The sequence below is a fragment of the Lissotriton helveticus genome, chromosome 2_1 (genome assembly GCF_964261635.1).
Source record: "Lissotriton helveticus chromosome 2_1, aLisHel1.1, whole genome shotgun sequence".
Taxonomy (NCBI): Eukaryota; Metazoa; Chordata; class Amphibia; order Caudata; family Salamandridae; genus Lissotriton; species Lissotriton helveticus.
In genome coordinates, this window is record NC_136059.1 from 94,690,936 (window position 1) to 94,712,615 (window position 21,680).

Consider the following 21,680-nt stretch of genomic DNA (forward strand, 5'->3'; position numbering starts at 1 on the left):
ACTGTTTTCTAAAAAAAAATTGGTTGCAAAGTGATGTAGGGAATTTTAACTTCACTGTACTTGAGCACACACACGCCCTCTTTTTAGTCTCTGGACACTACTGGCAAATCAGTTGGTCTACCTCCAGGTGGAGGACAGCATATATACTATATAAAAACCCTTTGATGATGCTGCAACAGTACACCTAGGCAGAGAATCAAGATATACAGCCAGTTGAATGTGTACGTGTATGAGGGTTTTTATACGGTTCCAATACGACTAAGACCCTGATTTCACAGGACAAGTAATCCATTCTCACCCTCCTTGATTTCCTGTGTTAGACCTGCATCATCTTCCCCATCAACGTCTCAGGGCCCCCACACTGTTTGAGGTGACAGCTGGGCAACCGCTCCACAGCACAAAACCCAATCAGCAATGGACAATGGCCTCCGATGCACCAGTTCCTGACGAAAGCCTTAAGAATATACAAGAAGGCTGAAACATGTTGACCTACTAGTGCGGTAGACTAGTAACTGGGTCTACAGACGCACCACCTCATTATTTTTAATTTCTCACATCACTGTTTTCTAAAAAAAAATTGGTTGCAAAGTGATGTAGGGAATTTTAACTTCACTGTACTTGAGCACACACACACCCTCTTTTTAGTCTCTGGACACTACTGGCAAATCAGTTGGTCTACCTCCAGGTGGAGGACAGCATATATACTATATAAAAACCCTTTGATGATGCTGCAACAGTACACCTAGGCAGAGAATCAAGATATACAGCCAGTTGAATGTGTACGTGTATGAGGGTTTTTATACGGTTCCAATACGACTAAGACACTGATTTCACAGGACAAGTAATCCATTCTCACCCTCCTTGATTTCCTGTGTTAGACCTGCATCATCTTCCCCATCAACGTCTCAGGGCCCCCACACTGTTTGAGGTGACAGCTGGGCAACCGCTCCACAGCACAAAACCCAATCAGCAACGGACAATGGCCTCCGGTGCACTGAGTCACTGGCACATGGAGTGCTGAGCAGGGTATCAGGCCGATGATGCCATCCAGAACAGGTGTGAGCAACTCCGCTAGTCTGTCAGGGTTCAGTGACTAAATAGCGAGGGACATAATATAGAATGCCCAAAATATCGACTCCAAAATATCGAAGTACAGAATACTGAATCCCTATCTACAAACAGGTAAGTACTAAAATATTGAATACAAAATATAGAATGCTAAAATATAGTTAACTAAAATATCGAATTTTTTAAATGTATTAAAATAATATAAAAGTAATTAAATATTAAAAACAATTAAATAATACATACTTAAAATAATGTAAAAAAGCTTAAAATGTAAAAATAATAAATGTAATATAAAAAAAGTAGAGATTTTGTTGGATAGTAAAAGTGTAAAAATTACTATTCCCATGCCAGTGGGTGCAACAGTAGGGAAAGCGTTGGATAGCGTAGGGGTAAGAATGACTATTCCCACTCCAGTGAGTGCAACAGTAGGGAAAGCGTTGGCTAGCGGGAGGGTAAAAATTACTATTCCTACTCCAGTGAGTGCAACAGTAGGGAAAACATAGGATAGCGTAGGGGTAAACATTTCTATTCCCACTCCTGAGAGTGCAACAGTAGACAAAGTAATGATTTAATATTGAAAGAAGATTAAATTAATTATCAATACCAATAAAAAATGTATTAAAAATAATTACCAATGAATAAAAATGAATTACCGATTAAAACAAGTAATTTCCAATTAATAAAAATAAATTACTAATTAATAGAAATTACCAATTAATAGTTAATTATCAATACATATAAATAACCATAAATATTTACTTAATTACAATTAAATTACTTCCAAACCTATTCCCCTAGAAACCCACAACCCACTCCAAATAATAAATAATATAATTAACATTATTATCAATTAATAAAAATGAATTACCAATTAATACAAATTAATTACCAATTAATAATTAATTGTTAAGCAATGAATTATCAATACATATAAATAAAAATATATATTAACTTTATTACAGTTAAATTACTTCCCACCCTATTCCCCTATAAACCCACAACCTGCTCCAAAAAATACAATTAACATAACTATCAATTAATAAATTAATAAAAATGAATGACCAATTAATAAAAATGAATGACCAATTAATAAAAACGAATGACCCATTAATAAAAATTAATTACCAATTAAGAATTATCAATCAATTAATTATCAATACATATAAATAAAAAATAATATTTAATTTACTATAAATAAATTACTTCCCACCCTATTCCCCTAGAAACCCACAACCCGCTACGGAATTAAATTACGCAAAAATTAAATTACATAACATTCATTACTTTAAAAAAAATTAAACATACATTACAAAATTAATACATAATTTTAACATATACACTACCATACATAACACCATTTTTTTTCGATATTTTAAATTCGATATTATGGAAATCAATATTTCCTACCAAATTCGATATTCTGACCTATCTATATTTTGGTAATTTGATATTCTGTCCTATCTATATTTTGGAGTCGATATTCTGTCCAGTCTATATTTTGGATTCTATATTTTGGTCGTTCACCGTCTGTCAGGACCACTGTTTCAACTCTGGCAGATGGCGGTTGGAGGTGGTCCTTGCGGTGGTGGCGCAAGACCACAGAGAAATGGCGTTGATGACCGCAAGGCCCATGCCTCAGGGGCCATCCAACATCTCCGGAGAAGGGGTCCCTAGACCTGACCAGCACATTTTTTGTGGCCCCGGATGCACTGCGGCCGGCACAGGCACCCAGCCATGGGACGGTGACTTGTGGTGCTGTCAGAAGGGCCATGCGACCTGAGCGGGTCACCATCAATGTCCGAGGTGTATGTTGCAGAGGGATTCGGGGGACAGTGGAAGGTGTCTTCCAGGGCATGATGCCGAAAGGTTTGATTTTATCTGGAAACAGCAAATGGAGGATTGGAATGCGACAGCCTTGTTGCCACCACCAATTCGGTATCGGATACATGAGGATGAAAACTTCCCCCTATTCCATAGACCCAGATGCCACCAAAGTTCGACCAGAGAGGGTCCATGAATGTCGGGGAACAGACGGCACCGCGGCTGAGTGGGAATGCAGTCTGCAATGATGCCGGTACACTGATATGAACTCCGCCATTGCAAAATCATGACTCTGTGACCTACTGGACCGCAGTGTAGGCCGGAGGCAGCGGTCAGCAGTGGCCATGCACAGAGTATCGCCGGCATAGGTTGGTGGCCCCACTGGCTTGTGTAGTTCAGGTTCAGTGGCACCACGTGTTCGGTCACTTCCGTGACTGTGACCCGGCTTTTGTCCGGACTGAGCCGCATCTTCCTCTTACTCCTCTTCGTGCGACCACTGGTGTGGACTCTGCCATTCGTTATTTATGACTAGGTGCTGGATGTGAGACCTACTGTTCCGCAGGCTAGTCCTGGCCTCTCATCCACTTATCGCCGGCTGGCGTTCAACAGGGTTTGTGGCAGCACCTGTCACTGGCTGGCATTGAACAGGGTTTGTGGCAGCATGTGTCGCCGTCTGGCGTTGAACAGGGTTTGTGGCACCATGTGTCGCTGGCTGGCGGTGAACAGGGTTAGTGGCACCACGTGTCTCAAGATGCCCATATGGAACTATTCCTCACGGATCACAGGGAGTCTGGTGCTGTGGCCCCTGTCCCGGATTTGGGGTCACTGCCATTCAGGAGCCAGGCCACATGCTCACATATGGGACCCACTAGGCCGCAGAGGACCACAGTAGAATATGTCAACGAGGAAGGAGTAATGTGGGCCAGCGTCGGGGGGACAGCGATGGTCTGATAGGCTGGCAGAGTCGCGGGCGTCGGGCCTCGGGCTTGGAGCTTATACAGGCACGTGGTGGGCACTCCTTGACACACGCCAGTGTTGGCTGCTGATCAGTGTGACCTGATGGGTTTGTGTCCAGCGGCGGCCTGGGATATGGCAGGTGCACAGGATCTCAGGCAACTCGGCTAACAAGGACGGCGTCGGCCTCGTGGTGGGGTGGGAGGCGCTGACTTGGCAGAGACGTTGGGCTCAAGGACCACCCCCAGGGCTACATGCTTTTTATTCACACCCCTACGCTATCCTGGCGTACGCCGGGCCATCCCACTCTGCACACGCTTACGGGGGGGGGGGGGTGTGACAGGCAACATTTCCGCGGAGACCCCCAATGGCTGGGGTGACATGGTTGCTTCCACTGTCCATTACACTCCATACACCAGAGGAGTATGTCGCTGTTGATATGAGTGTGCTCTGCATACTGCGGTCTGTCCAGCACATTGCCCACACTCTTGGCCTTGTGTACTTTCCCAATCATCCTTCATAGATGCCTGGTTGCCACCTCTCCCCACATTTGGCTATTGTGTGGCTGAGGTGCTATGCCGTTGATTGGTCATGTTCACAGCTTGCCCAGGTTACTATTGTAAGTTTTTCTATCGTGTCTGGTGGGGAGGCATGTTGTTGTGCTGTTGGTTGTGATTTTGTGACGTGTGTATTGCCAGAGTTGTGGATTGGATGGTTGTGGAGTTGAGATGAGTGGGGTGTTTATTGGAAACTTGCCATGGGGCTGTGCATTTCCCTTGGTGCCAGGATGTAGGGATCTTGCAAACTGGCTGTGTATTTGGAGGCGACATTGGTGAAGGTCCCATGGTGTTCAGATATTGCCTGCACATTGATGTGTGACATGTGCTTCCTGTCGCGCAGACTGTGTGCTGTGTCACCAGGGGCACAGGTGGAACATGTGTGCAGTGGATTGCCCCCAACACATGCGTGCATCCGGCTATGGCGTATGGTCCTTGCTTGGTCTCCGGCGGTTCCTGCACATTGTGTTGGACGTCTGGGGCCTGGGGTGCCAGGGTGATGGTGATGTCCAGGACAGGTGTGGGGGACTTTGATGTGGCTGGCTGTGAGACTCCGCTGACTCTGATGGATGTTGGTTGGGGTGTGCCACGGGGCCAACAAGGTGTGGCACAGCCAGCAGCTTGGTGTGGGATGGGATGTTGGTTGTCTGCTGTGTTGGTGCAGTTGGCCTCTTGGGCGATGATGGCCAGGGTGCGTAGGATGGTTGTCCCTTTCAGCCTGTAGTGGACAGAGACATTGTCAGACATTGCGCCTGTGAGGTAGGTGCGTTTCCTGGGGGGCCGCTGTCTTTGTCTGCGCTGCCTCTGCGGTGGTCCCGTGGGTGTGCCGGGTCGGTGTTGTGGCCCTCTTGGGTGTCCGGGCTGCATGATGTGTGGCTCCATGGCATCTGTTGCCCTTCCGATGGCTGTGCTCCCTTTTGTGGTGCAGGCTGTGGTGCGACTTTACACCAGGTCGGAGCAGGTGTTAATTTCCTGCTGCTAACGCGCATCATCGCGTTTTTTGTGTTCTTATCGTCGATCTGGCTGGTCTTTGGGAATGTTGAGGTGTGGTGTTGTCGCGACTTTTTCCACAGGAACGCCTACTCTGCATTTCATTAGCGATAGTTGTGGGGGTCCTCTGTTGCGATGTTTTTTGTGGCTGCTATCGCGGGAAAACTGGGGCTGTGGGCTGTTAGCACCAGCTTGTGAATGGTGGGGTAAATTTATCACGACGTTGGCTGCGATAAACTGCCATTAAGTTGGCGATAGCTCCTTGTGAATAGGCCCCTTAAAGCATTAATGCTGGGCTTGGTCATTACCACACTTGGGGATAGGCCAAAAGCAGCATGTGGGAGCAGGGAGGTTGCCTCCCTGCGCCGCGGGGCCCCTGCAGTCCCTGCGGCGCAGGGAGGCAATCAACCCTAAAGGATGCCCTAAACCCTTTAAGGGGGCCCATTCAGCACAAGTCCAAAGAATATCAAAGATTTGGGTCACTCAGGAGGCAGGGGGGCACTCATCTTACTCTGCAGGATGGCGCTACCATTTTGCGTCAGGCCACTGGGTGGGAACAAGGCCTGGTCGCAGTGTATGGCCAAAGGTTATGGGAAGAAGGATTTGGCTGCTCATGGAAGATAAGGCACAGAGCCTGACCTCCTATGATGCTCAGACACCAACCACTCTATGCATGGCTGAAGGAAGTGCGCATTCAGGGTTTGGCCACTCATGGAGAGTTTGAGGCAGTGCCAAAAGTGGAGCATAGAGTAAATGGCTGTCTGTGGAGCGCTTGGTGCAAGTCCTGCCTGGAGGCAAGGCCCTGGTATCAGCCATGCTGTGGATGACCAAAGTCTGTGTCCTGATGGGGTTGTCTGCCTGCAGATGGAGGTTAAGCCCACTGAAAAACTTCTGCTGCACCTGGCCAATGGCAATGTGCTGCAGGTGTTGGATACCCATGTGAGGCTGGACAGAGGGCCGGACCTCCTGCCAAACCATGCACTGAACCCTCTGCACTGCAGCCCTCAATGTTGTGCGCATCTGGGAGTGCCCACCCATGAAGTGTTGGGTATAGGGCCTGGATGTAGGCCAACTCTGCAACAACACCCTCTAAGCATGACTGAAGGCAATGGGGTGCGACTGTCGACTACCCTTGGAGAAATGGGGGTATATGCTACTTGTGTAAATACATGTATTGTTAAAATCAGTTTTTTTACAGTTAACCTGAAGAGTAAGCACAATTCAGACGTCTAGGACAAACAGTGTGCAGGCGGATCTTAAGCCATAACTGTTTTGCTGCAGTTGTAATACGCTGGCTAGTGGCCATGGCCCGTGGCCAACCGCCTTGATATGCCTGGCCAGAACCCCTGCACAGTGGTGGTTGTGCACAGGGCCTGGCCTCCAGTCAACTATTGTGCTTTGTGGGTGTTGGAAAGCAACAGCAATTTGGGAGAAGGAACTGGCCGAATGCCAGGCCTGTGGCAAACCCACTGCACATGGCTGAATGTCAGGCCTTGTGGGCAACCCAGCTGCATACAGACATGCAAAACAGGTTTGGCTGCCCATCGAATGTTGGGCAAAGGGCCTAGTCAGAGGACAGGACCTCTGGCCAAACACGCTGTGGAAGGCGAAAAATCATGGACTGTGGCTGGAGGCAGCAGGCGCAGACTTGGGTACAGAGGATTGCTGGAGCCTCTGGCCAGTTGCAAATGGCCGACGGCTGTGTGCAGTGGAGGCTGGCCATCCAAGGAGGGCTGGGTGCAGGTCCAGGCCAGAGGCCAGACACTGCGACTCACCCCACAGGGCAATGCCAGTAGCTGTCGACTGTTGGTGGCCACCTGCAAAGATTTAAAACAAAAAATACACTAAGATTAGCAATTTATACGCAAATTGCAGAAGTATAACTTACACAGCTATGATGCACTTTGATTTCATTATTGATGTCATTTAACATGGCCTGAGTTATGCAATATGTGAGGTCGTTAGCAGGGCGTGGAGGCGCCGCAAGCAATAGTTAGCTCAGAAAATAGAACTTACATTTTTGTTTGTTTGTTCGTTTCATAGATTACATCCTCCATCACTTCAGCCTTTGTTTTTTCAGTGATTGTCTAGGACTATTTTTTAACACAGCTTAACGTCAACTAAAATCGCATTACCGTACCTAACTATAACATCACTTTAATCTTTGTTTTCCAGTGAAAGAGGTGATCCATCAAGCAAAGGGCGAGAAAAATGGGTGGTCCCAAAATTTGTTTTTCCCATTCCAATTACCGATGACAATTGCAGATTACCCAGCGCCCTGTTTTATCAATATAAGCGCAGTTGATCATGGATCCAAAGTGGGTGGATCCCACTGAGATTGGAATGAATAGCTTCTCATTCGACAGAGGTACTGGACTGGCAAGAGGTTGGTTAGGGAGAGAGGGGATCACTTTGTGACAATAAGAGTGTGTCACAAGAAAGTGAGGCATCTATTTTGACAGAGCCAGTCCGTCCGTCATCGTAATAAGCCCCAAAGTTTCAGAGATGGTGGGCTTGCTGTTTTTAGATATGGAGGATTATTAGACAATCATATACATTTGTAGTGATTGATTTTGCAAGATGCAGGAATTGCCATGAGGTATGGAGTTTTCACACTGGGACAGAAAATGCCCTTGAGATATAGAGGGATTGCACTGAGAGGTGGAGGGCGTCTTTCAGCGATTCTGACTGTTTTGAGGGAAAGATTGGTTGTTTATCTGAGATGTAGGGACTGTATGTGAGAGATGGAGGGATTATTTTTGTAAGATGTGAGGATTGTTGGGTGGAACAGATAACTAGTTGTCAGGTATGCAGGGATTTCTCCGTGAAATGGGGGAAGTGGTTAGGAAATATGGAGGGGCTACTTATAAGGGAACCAAGTGTGAGAGAAAAACACTATTACTGAGATATGAAGTGGCGGTTTTTGAAAGATGTAGAGATCGTTTGTGAGGGATCTAAAGATCACCATAAGAAATGGAGGGATTGCCTTGAGAGGTAGCGGAACTGCCTTGAGGTGGTAGAATCACAATGAAAGTTGAAGAGAACCCATGAAAAAGAGGAATTTCCCTTAAAGTTGGAGGGATCACTCTGATAGTTGAAGGGATCATAAAAAACATTGAGTGATCACCCTGCGAGATTGTGGGGCTGATTCTGAAACATGGAGTGATTACCATTAGAAATTATTCCTCTAATAGATGAATACCTTTCTGAATTCTACACAGATGCCAAAGGAACAATCCGGGAGATTGTTCTACCCAAGGGCCTGGATTTGGATCGGCCAAAGCGGACGAGGACCTCCTTCACTGCGGAGCAACTCTATCGACTTGAGCTGGAGTTCCAGAGGTGCCAGTACGTGGTGGGCCGAGAGAGGACAGAACTGGCTAGGCAGCTCAACCTTTCTGAAACCCAGGTAAGACCACCCTTCCCTATCAATGTGATCTCTGGTAGGTCAAACCGACCCAATACAAGTGCTGGGTCGTGCTTTGTCTTGCTATGAAAACTATTTTATTAGCAGAGCACCATTACCTTGGTCATGAACGGCTCAGCAGGAGAAGCCACAAATCTTGAAAGATCTGCTTACCTGTGTGCCTATTTCATGACCATTAATTACAACTCAGGCAGAATTGAGTGTCTGTACATACAATCATTAATAGGTGTGAGCTTAGAGAAATACAAGTCTAGGTGTGCCACCCCCATGAGCAACAAACCCCTCAAAAAGAGAGTATGTGCGGTATTATTAGTACTCATGAATGTGGCTGACATAGATGGTCACCTGTTAATTTTTACAGTGGCTATGGCTGTTTCAATGGATCTTGCTAAAAATGTAAGCTGCCATGTGGTGGTATGGTTTCCTGTCACAAGCCTTGTGTCCATTTACATGTCCGGTGTTGTCAGCGATGATGTCTAGTCACATTTACCTGCTCATTGGTATCAGTCATGATTCTTTAATACACAAGCACACTTGGTGCCTGATCACATACATCTGTTAATTGGTAGCAGCCATGTCTATTCCAACAAGGGATCACTGACAGAATTTCGACAACGAAAATATCGAGGTACAAAAATATCGGGAACAAATATTGTTGCCCAGAATATCGAAGCCCTGTCTACGTCATGGTAAGTACAAAAATTGTGAGAAAAAATATCGTTGTTTAAAATATCGTTGTTAAAATGATCGTTTTTTTTTTGTTTGAAAAATAATGTAAAATAAAGGAAATAATACATATAATAAAAAACATAGTTAGAATTATAAGAAAATGTTTAAAATTTTAAGTAATACATATGTAAAAATAAATTAAACATACATATATCAAATATAATACTTATATGTACTTAATTACTTAATAATATTGATAAATAATGATTTTAATAAATTATACATTGTTAGTACACACACATAAACCAAAAACACAAATATATATATATATATAATAAATGAAAATATGAAAATAGTTTTAATCTTTTTAAAATACATTTTGCAATACATTAACTGAAATAGTAGAGAAAATGTTGGATGGCGGAGGGGTTAAAATGACTATTCCCACTCCAGAGAGTGCAACAGTAGGGAACGTGTTGGATAGTGTAGGGGTAAAAATTACTATTCCCACTCCAAAGAGTGCAACAGTAGGAAAAGTGTTGGATAGCGGAGGGATTAAAATTACTATTCCCACTTCAGTGAGTCCAACAGTAGGGAAAGTGTTGGATAACCAAGAGTAAAAAAATACTATTCCCACTCCAGTGAGTGCAACAGTAGGGAAAGTGTTGGATAGCATAGGGGTAAAAGTACTATTCCCACTCCAGAGAGCGCAACAGTAGGGAAAGTGTTGGATAGTGGAGGGGTGCAAATTACTATTCCCACTCCAGTGAGTGCCACAGTAGGGAAAGTGTTGGATAGCGGAGGGGTAAAAATTACTATTCCTACTCCAGTGAGTGCCACAGTAGGGAAAGTATTCGACAGCGGAGGTGTAAAAATGACTATTCCCACTCCAGAGAGTGCAACAGTATGGACAGTGTTGGATAGCAGAGGGTTAAAATTAATATTTCCCAAAAATTTAAAGAAAAAGAAAAAAGAAACAAAATAACAACTACTATACACAAATTGTTAATAACACCAAACTAAAAACCATATAAAAATATAAACAATTACAAAATATAGAACCCTTATTTAATGTTAAAAAATACTAAAAATGTACAACAAACATTAATTTAAAAAAGTTTAAAAACAACATTTTACAAACAAATAACTATCTATACATTAAATATAAACAAATAAAGTATTCAAGATTTTTTTAATTATTTCACAACATATTCCTCTATAAACGCACAAACAACTCCTACAGATTTGACACAATTAACATATTTCCCAATTAATTATTTATAATTTACAAACACTGAATAATTAATTATGTATGAATAAATTACCACAAACAATACTTTAAAATAGAAATATAAAATAAATACTAATACATAAAAAATATTATTTACTTTATTCTAATAAAATTACTTCCCACCCTATTTCCCTATAAACCTACAACCTGCTTCTTAAACAAAATAACACTATTAACATTATCACTTAAATAATTATTAAAAATTAATCACCAATTAATACTTAATTCATAATAAATGAATTATATAAACTAATAATTTTATTTTTTTACATTATTATGATTAAATTACTTTCCACTCTATTACCCTATAAACCCACAACCAGCTCCTAAAAAAAATAACACAATATAATGATCAATTATGTAATTAATAAAAATTAATAACCAAGTAATAATACATTAATTATAACTACTAATAAATAAAAATGTATAATTACTTTATTATAATGAAATTACTACCCTCCCTATTCCTCTATAAAAACAAAACCTGCTCCTAAAAATAATAACACAATTAATATAATTATCAATTAATTAATAACAATTAATAACCAATTAATAATTAATTAATTATAAATACGAATAAATACAAATGAATAATTACTTTACTATAATTAAATTACCCACCCTATTCCCCAATAAACCCACAACATGCTACAGACCTAAAATATGCAAAATTAATTAACAATAACTGAATTAATGCTAAAAATTTCACACATGCATTAAAAAAAGCTATACTTATTCAAAAAAATTACATTACATACTTTTAACTCATACTAAAATACAGTACTCTAATAAAATATCGATATTATTAACTGAGATATTTTTACTAACGATTTTACTTACTGCGATATTAAAGAAAACAATATTTCTTACCTTAAAGTCGATATTCTGGTCAACGATATTCTTGCAGTCGATATTGTGCCACTTAGATATTAACAACTCGATATTCTGGCACTTCGATATTCCAACATTGATATTCTGTCTGTGCACCCCAACTAGACATGATATACGTCCTCATTTACATGCCCACTGGCATCAGCCGTATCCACATTTGCAAGTCATTTGGTCGAAGTCTGAACATAGTTCAATGTCTTTGAGTAATAGCCATGATCTCTTAACGCGTACTTGTCCATTGGTAGGATCATTGTTTTCCTATACACATTTATATGCACATATGTACAAGCCAGGATCCCTGTAGAGATTTACTAGTCCATCTTTAGAAAACATGAGATGAGAAGTGTACACAGTTACTTTGCCTTCGCGGCCACCGACGATCCCGTACACATTTACAATTGGCACCTCATTTGACCGTTCCAAACAATGAGAGTGTGGGATAGGGGGACAATATAGCGGTGGGTAATATGTCTACCCTTCTGTGTGTGAACAGCAATGCAGTATTAATACCTCTGGTAAGGAGCACGACAGACCAAATGGTGGCAGAAAATGGTGCCCTCTATTAATATAAGACTCTGCAATACTTTTTGGAGACCTTAATGAAAGGTGCTTGATGGATAAGTGGAGATAGTAAAAGAATGTATCCTTTCTATGTATGGGTGTGTAAATATCACTGTTACATAACTCCTCAATATCTTACTGATAAAGCAGCTTTCTTGCTGCAAGTCACTGAATCTGGCATCTCATGTCCATTGTTTTCATCTGTTTACCACTAGAACTGTGCGAAGCAGTAACAAGGACTATATTTATTCAGTCCCTCTTCTGCAAGATGGAAATATAGGAGGGTAGAATTCACCCTTCTTCTCGACGAAGGCAACGTGTTTTTGAGACTCACTTAAAACATACTTATGATTCCTTAGAAGCAAGTATTAATGATTTTAAAAAAGGGCACTCGCGTGCCAGGATGGTCACAGCTTCCTCCTGTTCGGAACCTAGTAGTCCTTCATGATGGACGTGGTGAGGTGAAAGTCAGTGCTGCTGCCTTGTGAGAGGTCGTTTTCAAATATATAAAAATCTCTACATGCAGTTGATTGTCATGTTCTTAGGCCAATGATGGTTGTTTCTTGTTGGTCTGCTTCTGCCATGATAAATGCATCAAGGCTATGGATCTTTGTGGTGCTCACTGCCGAAAAAAACAGGCATCATAATGCCCACAGTGGTGCCTGCCCCTCACTGCAAAAATGCCCCCATTGTACAGGGTCCCGCAAGGCGGGTGGTAAAGGACCGCCTTGCGGGACCACGGCGGACTGTCTTTCCGTCCTCTGCGGTACCATTCACATTCCTACCACCATCCTAATTTGGCGGTGGGAATTTTATGGTTGATGGCGGGCGGATCGCCACCGCCGGGCCAACGGTCCTCACCGGCGGTGACGATCCGCCCGTCATCGTAATCGGCCCCTTAAATTTGTGTGAAGTTTTTAAAAAAGGGAGCTGTAAAGAGGCCCCGCCTGACAATGGGGACATGACTCTGCTGGTGCAGGTCAACTGTGCAGCATCTGATGTTGGGTAGCATCTTGGCTTCAACTACTACAGTGTGTTGGTGGCAGCTGTGAGTAGTAGTGGTTGAAACTCCCATTGGCCAGGCAGTTCTTTGCAGTTCCATATAGAATACACGCTTCCATGTAGTATGATTATATGTGAACCTTATTTTTTTAAAGATAATTCGGGAGAAGATGGAAACTGTTCACATAGTGCAAAGTTTTCAGATTTTACTGCATTGACAGGCAACACTTAACTTCACTGAGTACTACTACTATTTGCTTCCTATCCGTAAATTTGATCTTTTATATTTGCCATTGTTTATGGAATCCCTTTTCCAAATTTTCGCCTTCCTTCTGAAGCTCATATTTTGGAGAAAGTTGAGCAGCAGGAAAGAAACTGGCAGATAAACACAGACAGTAGTGGTACTTCAAGAATTTGAAGCATTTTTAAAAATCAAAAATAGTTTGACATTAGTTCACTTAGACATTGACCATAGACAAACGCCTCCATTGCAGCAGATAGATCTGGGTTTTCTTTGTTGAAATTTGATAGGCTGGAGACTTCCACAACTGACATGGCACTAGCAGGTGCTCCTTCTGATAAACCCTGATTGAAGGTCGGGTTGTCAATGGTTTGCAAAGTCACAAGGGCGGTCCCATCTAATGTTCTACTGGTATTATATAGCAAAATTGTATTTCATGCATCTATGATTATTATGAATGCAATTTATTGAAGGACTATAAGAAAGCACACCCGAATCTCTACATGAATTCCACGTTGCCCCATTATTGGAACTTTCATAGATTCTCATGCTTTTTATCATTCCCCCGTCGGAATGGGAGCCTCGGTAAATAGAAAATACCATAGCAGTAGGTACAAAAGAGAAACCTAGGCCTAGGCCTCATCTCATTTTGTAGCCTATCCACCTCTTCTGTAAAAGAGACCAAAAAAGTTGCAACAACCAATCAGAATAGCCTCACCCCATAGAACCTTCCTGAGAGAGCCTCAGATTTTCTACCGCACGTTGTGCTAAGGGAGTCTCCTCTGAGCTCTGCTCAGTTTTCTTTCTACAGTATCAAAAACAACCTTATTTTTCTACAAAGATGTCGGATAAAGAGAAGAAAGCCTTGTTCAAGGCTTGTGCTACCTGCTCAAAGAAGCGTCTGTATGTGGATGACAAGCATACAGATTGTATTTATTGCTTGTACCCGGACCACAAAGCTACGGAATGTAAGATCTGCAGGACCTTCTCTACTAAAACATTGAGGGACAGAGAAGAAAGACTTCTGACATGGCTGCAAAAGATGAAGTCTAGAAAGGAGGTCATTTCCAGCGACAGTGAAGATTCCTCTTCGGCTTCCTCTTCAAGGAGATCTAAAAAGAGGGGTAGGTCTTCCCCTTCAACATCTACTGAGCCTACTTCTAAGACCTCTCAAAAGGCCTCTGATAGGTCTGGTAGGTCTAGTCCCCCAAAATCTCCTCACCGAGGTTCAAAGGAGAAAGTGGGATTGATTTCTGAGGTGGTTTCTTCTCAGAAGGGGTCACAAGGGCCTTCTGTTATCTCTCCACTTGCTGGGAAACCAAAAGGTTTTAAAAAGCCTAGTTCCCTACCTCAGGATTCGAAGTCTGACAAGAAATCCCGCTCGTCAACGGTGACATCTTCAGGTACGTCGACGACGATGGCGAAAATCCTTTAATCTCCTATTTCTGCCTTGTTGACGGGACCGTCGACCGCGGCGTCGATAACGACGTCCTCGACGTCGACGACTGGACTATCTCTCTCTTCATCGTTGACGAGGATGAAGCCGACTGTGGTGTCGACGACGACAAAGACCACGACAATGATGGTTTTGGCTCCGTCGACGGTGCTCTCGTCGATGTCTACCCCATCGCTGTCGACGACGATCCCAAATAACACCGTATAAGACGTCCCCACGAAGAGTGACACCCTTGCCTCCTGCTTTGCTTTTGGAGGAGGAGTCTTCAGAGGAAGATGACGATGAAGACGATGGTCCGTATGGAGATGCTTACAGTCCATCGCAGCTCCACGTAAAATACCAGGATTTTGATTCAGAAGGCTACTACGAAGAAGTGCGCCAGCCTCCTCCCAGAGAAAGAGTTCAAGAGCAATCTCAACAGGGTATGGTTTCGATGCCCTCTGCTCTGATAACTGACATGCAAATAATGTTAATGGACTACAGGAGAAGGTTTCCTTCCCAAACTCCTGAAACCATTCAGACGCCCCCTCCATCATTGCCACCTTCCACTTCAGCTGAGGTTCAGCCAAGAGATCAAGAACCTGCGGAGGTTCGGCATGGAATAACATCAGGGCAAGTGTATGGGGACAATAATGACGACGATTCCTCAGATGATGGAGGAAATTTGACAGAGGTCCCGGATCCGAATAGAGAATGGAACGAGTTCATTATCCCAGATCCACCTTCACCTACACCGGATCCGGTAGATTCACCACCAGCTGACATTGGTGGTTTCCATAACCTCATGGACAGGGCTTCAAAACGGTTTGGCCTGCCAGTTCCAAAGGTTCAATCGGACTGCTTTCTTTACGATTTCAAAGGGCCATACAGAAAATCCATTTGCTCTATTCCCATCATAGAGCATGTTTGGTCCGAGGGAGTGAAGGTAATGCAGTCTCCAGCAACCGTTATTCCGGTCCTATCGCGGCTGGAGAAAAAGTACAGGGCCCCTGATGATAGTCCCGCGTGCCTGGTTGGTCAACCAAAGCCGGACTCTGTGATCTCCCAGGCGGCACAAAGGAAATCTAAGAACCCTTCAGCTCCTCTGGCTTCTCCACCGGATAAAGAGGGTAGACGCCTGGACAACGTCGGCAAATGATTCTCGTCAATGTCAAGCCTCCTGGTTCGTGCCTCCAATGCACTTGCAATTTTAGGATGATACTATCGCCAAATGTGGTGCGATATGTCTCGGTTTGTAGACCAGTTACCGGAGAGTACTAAGGCGGATGCAAGAAAGATCTTGGAAGAAGGGGAACGAACTTCCGCGGAAATAATTGAGTGCGCCATGGACATCGCCACAACTGCTTTTAGAGCTTTAGCAGGTTCGACTGTCCTCAGGAGACAGGGGTGGCTTCGGGCTACCTGGTTTTGCCCTGTAGTGCAAAACAAAATATTGGATTTGCCTTTTGATGGCCATATGCTTTTCGGAAAACACATAGATGATGCTTTACAGGATATCAAGAAGGACACGGAAACAGCCAGGTTCTTAGGTACTCTTCAATACCGTAAAGTGCCATTCCGAGGAGCGAAAGGCAAGGGTTATTCAAATAGAGGAGGATACCAACAATGTTATTCCTCGTATTCCCAGTCATCTCAAACCTACAGGCCTAAGTACTCACAAAGGCAGGGCCAATCTGCTTCTTTCTCTCGGCAGCCAGCAAGAGGTCGACAGGGCAGAGATTCATCTAAGAGACAATAGCGGCCTTCTGGCTCTTTCTACTGTTCCTTCCCCTCCGGTAACATCAGTGGGGGGCAGGATTTCTCATTGTCTGCGCAGCTGGGGGATCATTACATCAGACCAGTGGGTCCTGAATATCATTCGGTTTGCGAACACGTTGGAATTTCAACAGCTTCCTCCTTCCAGAGCTCCTCGCGCCACCGAGGCAAAACATCTGCGATGTCTACGTCTCGAAGCCAACCTGTTATTCATCAAGGGGGCGATAGAACCTGTACCTCACTCTCAAAGAGGAAAAGGTTTTTAGTTTTTACTCCAGGTTCTTCCTGATTCGCAAGACGGAGGAGAAGTGGCGTCCAATATTAGATCTAAGGTAGCTCAACACCTATCTCATAAAGCTGTCATTCAGAATGGTCACCCTTCAGGACATTCTACGTCTTCTAAATCCAGGGGATTACATGGCAACTCTGGACCTAGAGGATGCGTACTTCCATGTACCGATCCATCCAGCTCACAGGCGATACCTACGCTTCACCGTAGCCAAGAGCCACTTTCAATTCAAGGTGCTTCCTTTTGGTCTCAGGTCCGCACCACGGATATTTACAAAAGTTCTTGCCCCAGTGGCGGCGTTTCTCAGAAGGCAATCTCTAGAGTTCTTGCCCTACCTAGACGATTGGTTGGTAAAAGCTCAGTCCTTTCAAACAGTTTCCAAGGCACTCAAAAGCTGCATTAAACTTTTCAACCAACTGGGTCTTCGACTCAACAAGTCCAAATCGGTCCTTCTTCCTTCTAGGTCGGCCAGGTTTCTGGGTTCCATTCTGGATACGAATCGCTGCAAAGCTTTCCCTTCGGAGGAACGACCGAAAAGACTTATTATATCAGCTTGTCTCTTCCAAAAGAGGAAGTCTCTGTCAGTCCGTCTCTACAAGTCCCTGCTAGGATCGATCGCATCTTGCATACCATTAATTCCACACTGCAGGCTTCGAATGCGTCCACTACAAGAGCAACTGGACAAACAATGGTGCCAGGCAAAAGAATCTTTAGACGACAGGATAACAGTGACACCAGTAATGAGAAAAGCAATCAACTGGTGGACGATAAAGGACAATATCTCAAAGGGTTTCACTTTCAAGCTCTCTCCATCTCCCATGGTTCTGACCACAGACGCCTCACTGGAAGGCTGGGGAGCAGTGTTGCAGGAGTTACATGGGGCGCGTCATTGTACGCCCAAACAGCGCAAGTTCCACATCAATCTGCTAGAACTCAGGGCAATTCACTTAGCTTTACAAGCATTCCTTCCGAGAATTCAAAATCGCACAGTGCTGGTTCGCACGGACAATACGACGGCCATGCACTATATAAACAAACAAGGCGGGACAAGATCCTGGATTCTTTCAAGAGAAGCTCAAGAAATTTGGAACTGGGCGGGTCAAGGGGTCGCTGACACGGACGGACGGGGTGCGGACCTTAATCCTTGTTCGTTTCCGCCCCGTCCGCAGGACCCTGTCGGCCCCTTTAACGTTTCTTGGATGTCATCGATGGATGTGCCCTCAGCGGCTGTGTCATCTCTCGGGGTCCAATCAACGGCGTCATCGCCATCAGACCAATCAGAAGTGCCGGGGGCGGATAAGGAAGCTGACTCCTCACAGGAACGCGCGAACGCCGGAGACGGAGGTGAACCCGAAGCCGAGAGAGTTGCGGTAGCCGACGGATCGCCTGACCCGCTGTGGACGACGACCTGGTCCTGCCTACCGACAAGCCAGGAGGCCACCGATACCGCGAGCCGCCCCGCCACGCTTCTGGAGAAGTGTGGCTGGACAAGGTACGGGGCCGATTAAGGGGTCTGTTTTCTTCACGGGGTGGGACGAGTTAGGGGTGGGTGAGGGAGGTCACGGGACTGTTTGATTGTCGTTCTTCACTTCCCTGCACTTCACGACTGTTTTGTGGTTGTGGTTGAAAAAGGGTGGTGGAACCCCGGTGATCCCCTCACGCCCCCGTCACTCCTCATTCTAAAGAGTCCCCCAGAGCATTCAGTAACGCAGGGTGTGTTCTTTCTTTTCTGTTTGAGCTGTCCATTCGGAGGAGTATCCGGACCCCCCCCCCTCCCCCCCCCCCCCCCCCCCCCCGCAGCAGCCTCGGTGTATCGTCAAGTACCTCACCAGGAGCTTCAGCCAGAGCCAAGATTGGGACATAGTGCGGAGCTTATTCTGTTCTCTAACTTGTTTTGGATTGAACCCTCGCTGTACTATTTTGGAATAAAGTAGCAAAAGAGTCCACCACTAAGTCTGAAGACTGCTTCTTGGGCCCCCACCCTAGCCTGAACCCCACAGGGCGATTCTCCACAAGATTTTTCTTACAGCGGAACACCTTGCAGGTTCCCTCAATACAACAGCAGATGCATTGAGTCGTCAAAAGTCAATCAGTCACGAGTGGGAATTGGATCAAGACATTCTCGAAGAGGTATTCTTGGTTTGGGGTACACCGACCATAGACCTATTTGCATCACCAGAAAACAAGAAATGACAATTCTACACAAGCAGGGATCACCATCAAGGGTCATTGGGGAATGCTCTTTCGATAGCCTGGTCCGGCGCATTTGTTTACGCCTTTCCTCCAATACCCTTAATTCCGAGACTGATCAGGAAACTCAAGGCGGAACCTTGCAAAATGATTTTGATCGCACCTGCGTGGCCCCGGCAGTTCTGGTTCACGGAGCTTCTCCTGCTCTCTCAAGATCAGCCAATTCACCTGCGGCCCATACCGTCTCTTTTGACAATGTCTCAAGGTCAAGTGCTACATCCAGATCCGAGCTCACTCCAATTGACAGCGTGGCTCCTGAGCACAGAGAATTCCAGAATTTGAACCTCACTAAGGAGTGTAAAGAAATCCTGTCTCAAGCTCGTGCTCCAAGAACGAATAAGACTTACCGGGCGAAATGGAAAAGGTTTTGTCTCTGGTGCCAACAACAGAATCTCCATCCATATACTTCAGCTCCGCATCAGATCTTAGCTTACATTCTTTCTCTGGCTAAATCAGGTCTGGCTCATTCCTCTGTCAAAGTACATCTGGCGGCTATCTCTAGATTCAGGCGGACATCCTAAGGTCCTTCTCTTTGGTCAGCAAGAATTATCAAGCAATTCCTAAAAGGACTCTTCAGAGTTTTTCCTCCAGTCCGGCCGCCGCCTCCTGTCTGGCAGCTTAACTTAGTTCTGGCTCATCTCATGAGAACCCCATTTGAGCCAATTCACAGAGCGGATCTTAAATTTCTTTCATAGAAGCTGGCTCTTCTTTTAGCCTTAACATCGGCTAGGAGGATAGGTGAGCTCCAAGCACTCACTATTGTGGAACCTTTTATGCAGTTCAAGAAAGACATTCTAATCCTTAGAACAATTCCAAAGTTCATTCCAAAGGTCCCGACGGATTTCCATTTGAATGAGCCTGTGGTTCTAAAATCTTTTTTCCCTCAACCTACTTCTCCAGCAGAAAGGTCGTTACATTCCTTGGATGTACAGAGATGTTTGAAGTTTTATCTGGAACGCACAAAAAGCTTCAGGAAATCATCCCAACTCTTTATTTCTTACAGTGCTCCGCGGAAGGGAGTTCCGCTTTCAAAACAAGGCATCTCTCGTTGGATTTCCAATGCAATTCATTTTTGTCACCAAGAAGCGGGCAAACCGCTGGAAAGGCGTGTTCGGGCTCATTCGACGAGATCAGTATCATCATCTGTGGCCCTTTTCCCAGGAGTCCCGATCAGAGACATTTGTAGAGCAGCTACGTGGAGCAGTACCCACACGTTCACAAAGTATTACTGCTTGGACTCTTCAATTGGAAGCGAAGCTGCAGTTGGACAGGCAGTCCTGAGAAATCTTTTTCAATGAGAGGTGAACTTTTCCTACAGTCCCTCTTTCCTATATTGCACATTTTGTATCACATACTGTTTTCCTTTCAATGGTGGCAGGTTATGTTTGTTTCCTATGACAACAAGTGTGATAGGATGTATTGATGCTCATGTAACAAAATGTGCTGTTATTGCTTACTGCTAACTACTCTGATACAAAGCATGGGAATCTATGAAAGTTCCAATACTGGGGCAAGAAAACAAGTTACTTACCTGTAACTTTGGTTCCCCAGTATTGGTAACTTTCATAGATTCCCATGCGCCCACCCTCCTCCCCTGGGAAAAGCTCAGCCTTTTATAGATGTAGTTACTGTTACACAACGGCTACGAAAATCTGAGGCTCTGAGGCTCTCTCAGGAAGGTTCTATGGGGTGAGGCTATTCTGATTGGTTGTTGCAACTATTTTGGTCTCTTTTACAAAAAAAGGAGGATAGGCTACAAAATGAGATGAGGCCTAGGCCTAGGTTTCTCTTTTGTACCTACTGCTATGGTATTTTCTATTTACCGAGGCTCCCATTCAGACGATGGGGGAATGATACAAAGCATGGGAATCTATGAAAGTTACCAATACTGGGGAACCAAAGTTACACGTAAGTAACTTGTTTTCATCCTTGACGATCATACTCTCTTTGGTCTTTGTAGAGTCCCCAACATCCTAGATGCCAACTGATGTCAGTACCACTTGGAAGGGAATTATTAAAAAATAAATATCTTTGTTTTTAGGCATACTTTATGATTTTAAATAGAACCAGGGACTGAACAAATGTTTGAAGGTGCCATCCAGTGTGGATTTCAAAAGTTCTGTTTTCCCAGCCCTGTTCTGCATCTCTAGCAATCACAAACAATAGAATCTATAATTTGTTTGATGATTTCATCTTAGGTTTTGAGATCAGTTGCAAGATATACATACACTCATATATACAATGACATCATTCACCGAAATGGCCCCTTAAGGTGCTTCAAAAGTGTTAGTTTTTGTGTGTTGGCAATTTAAAATGATCTTACTGTTTGTCTGATGAAAGTCTAAAAGAGATCACCAATAAAACCCAATCGTGAGTTTTTACAGAGCAATAAAAAAAATAAGTATACATTATTTCACTCAATTAAATATTTGCAGCCTAAGAAGCCCATAATGGCATG

General features: G+C 44.2%; 2 protein-coding genes across 3 annotated transcripts in view; both read left to right on the forward strand.

Annotated features, from left to right (window-relative positions):
* The window catches only part of ATP6V1B1 (ATPase H+ transporting V1 subunit B1), a 989,440-nt gene that overhangs the window by 302,054 nt on the left and 665,706 nt on the right, over positions 1-21,680 (forward strand). Inside the window, exon 1 of one of the 2 annotated variants that reach the window (XM_078674534.1) lies at positions 8,663-8,799. The exons of the other annotated variant lie outside the window; for it this stretch is intronic. The gene's annotated coding sequence lies outside the window, so the exon portion shown is untranslated. Of the gene's footprint in view, positions 1-8,662; positions 8,800-21,680 lie in introns of those variants that run through there. 2 annotated transcript variants of the gene reach the window in all.
* Positions 1-21,680, forward strand: part of VAX2 (ventral anterior homeobox 2) — a 425,549-nt gene that overhangs the window by 119,015 nt on the left and 284,854 nt on the right. Inside the window, exon 2 of the mRNA XM_078674537.1 lies at positions 8,612-8,799. Coding sequence (XP_078530663.1) covers positions 8,612-8,799 — 188 coding nt within the window. The remainder of the gene's footprint in view (positions 1-8,611; positions 8,800-21,680) is intronic.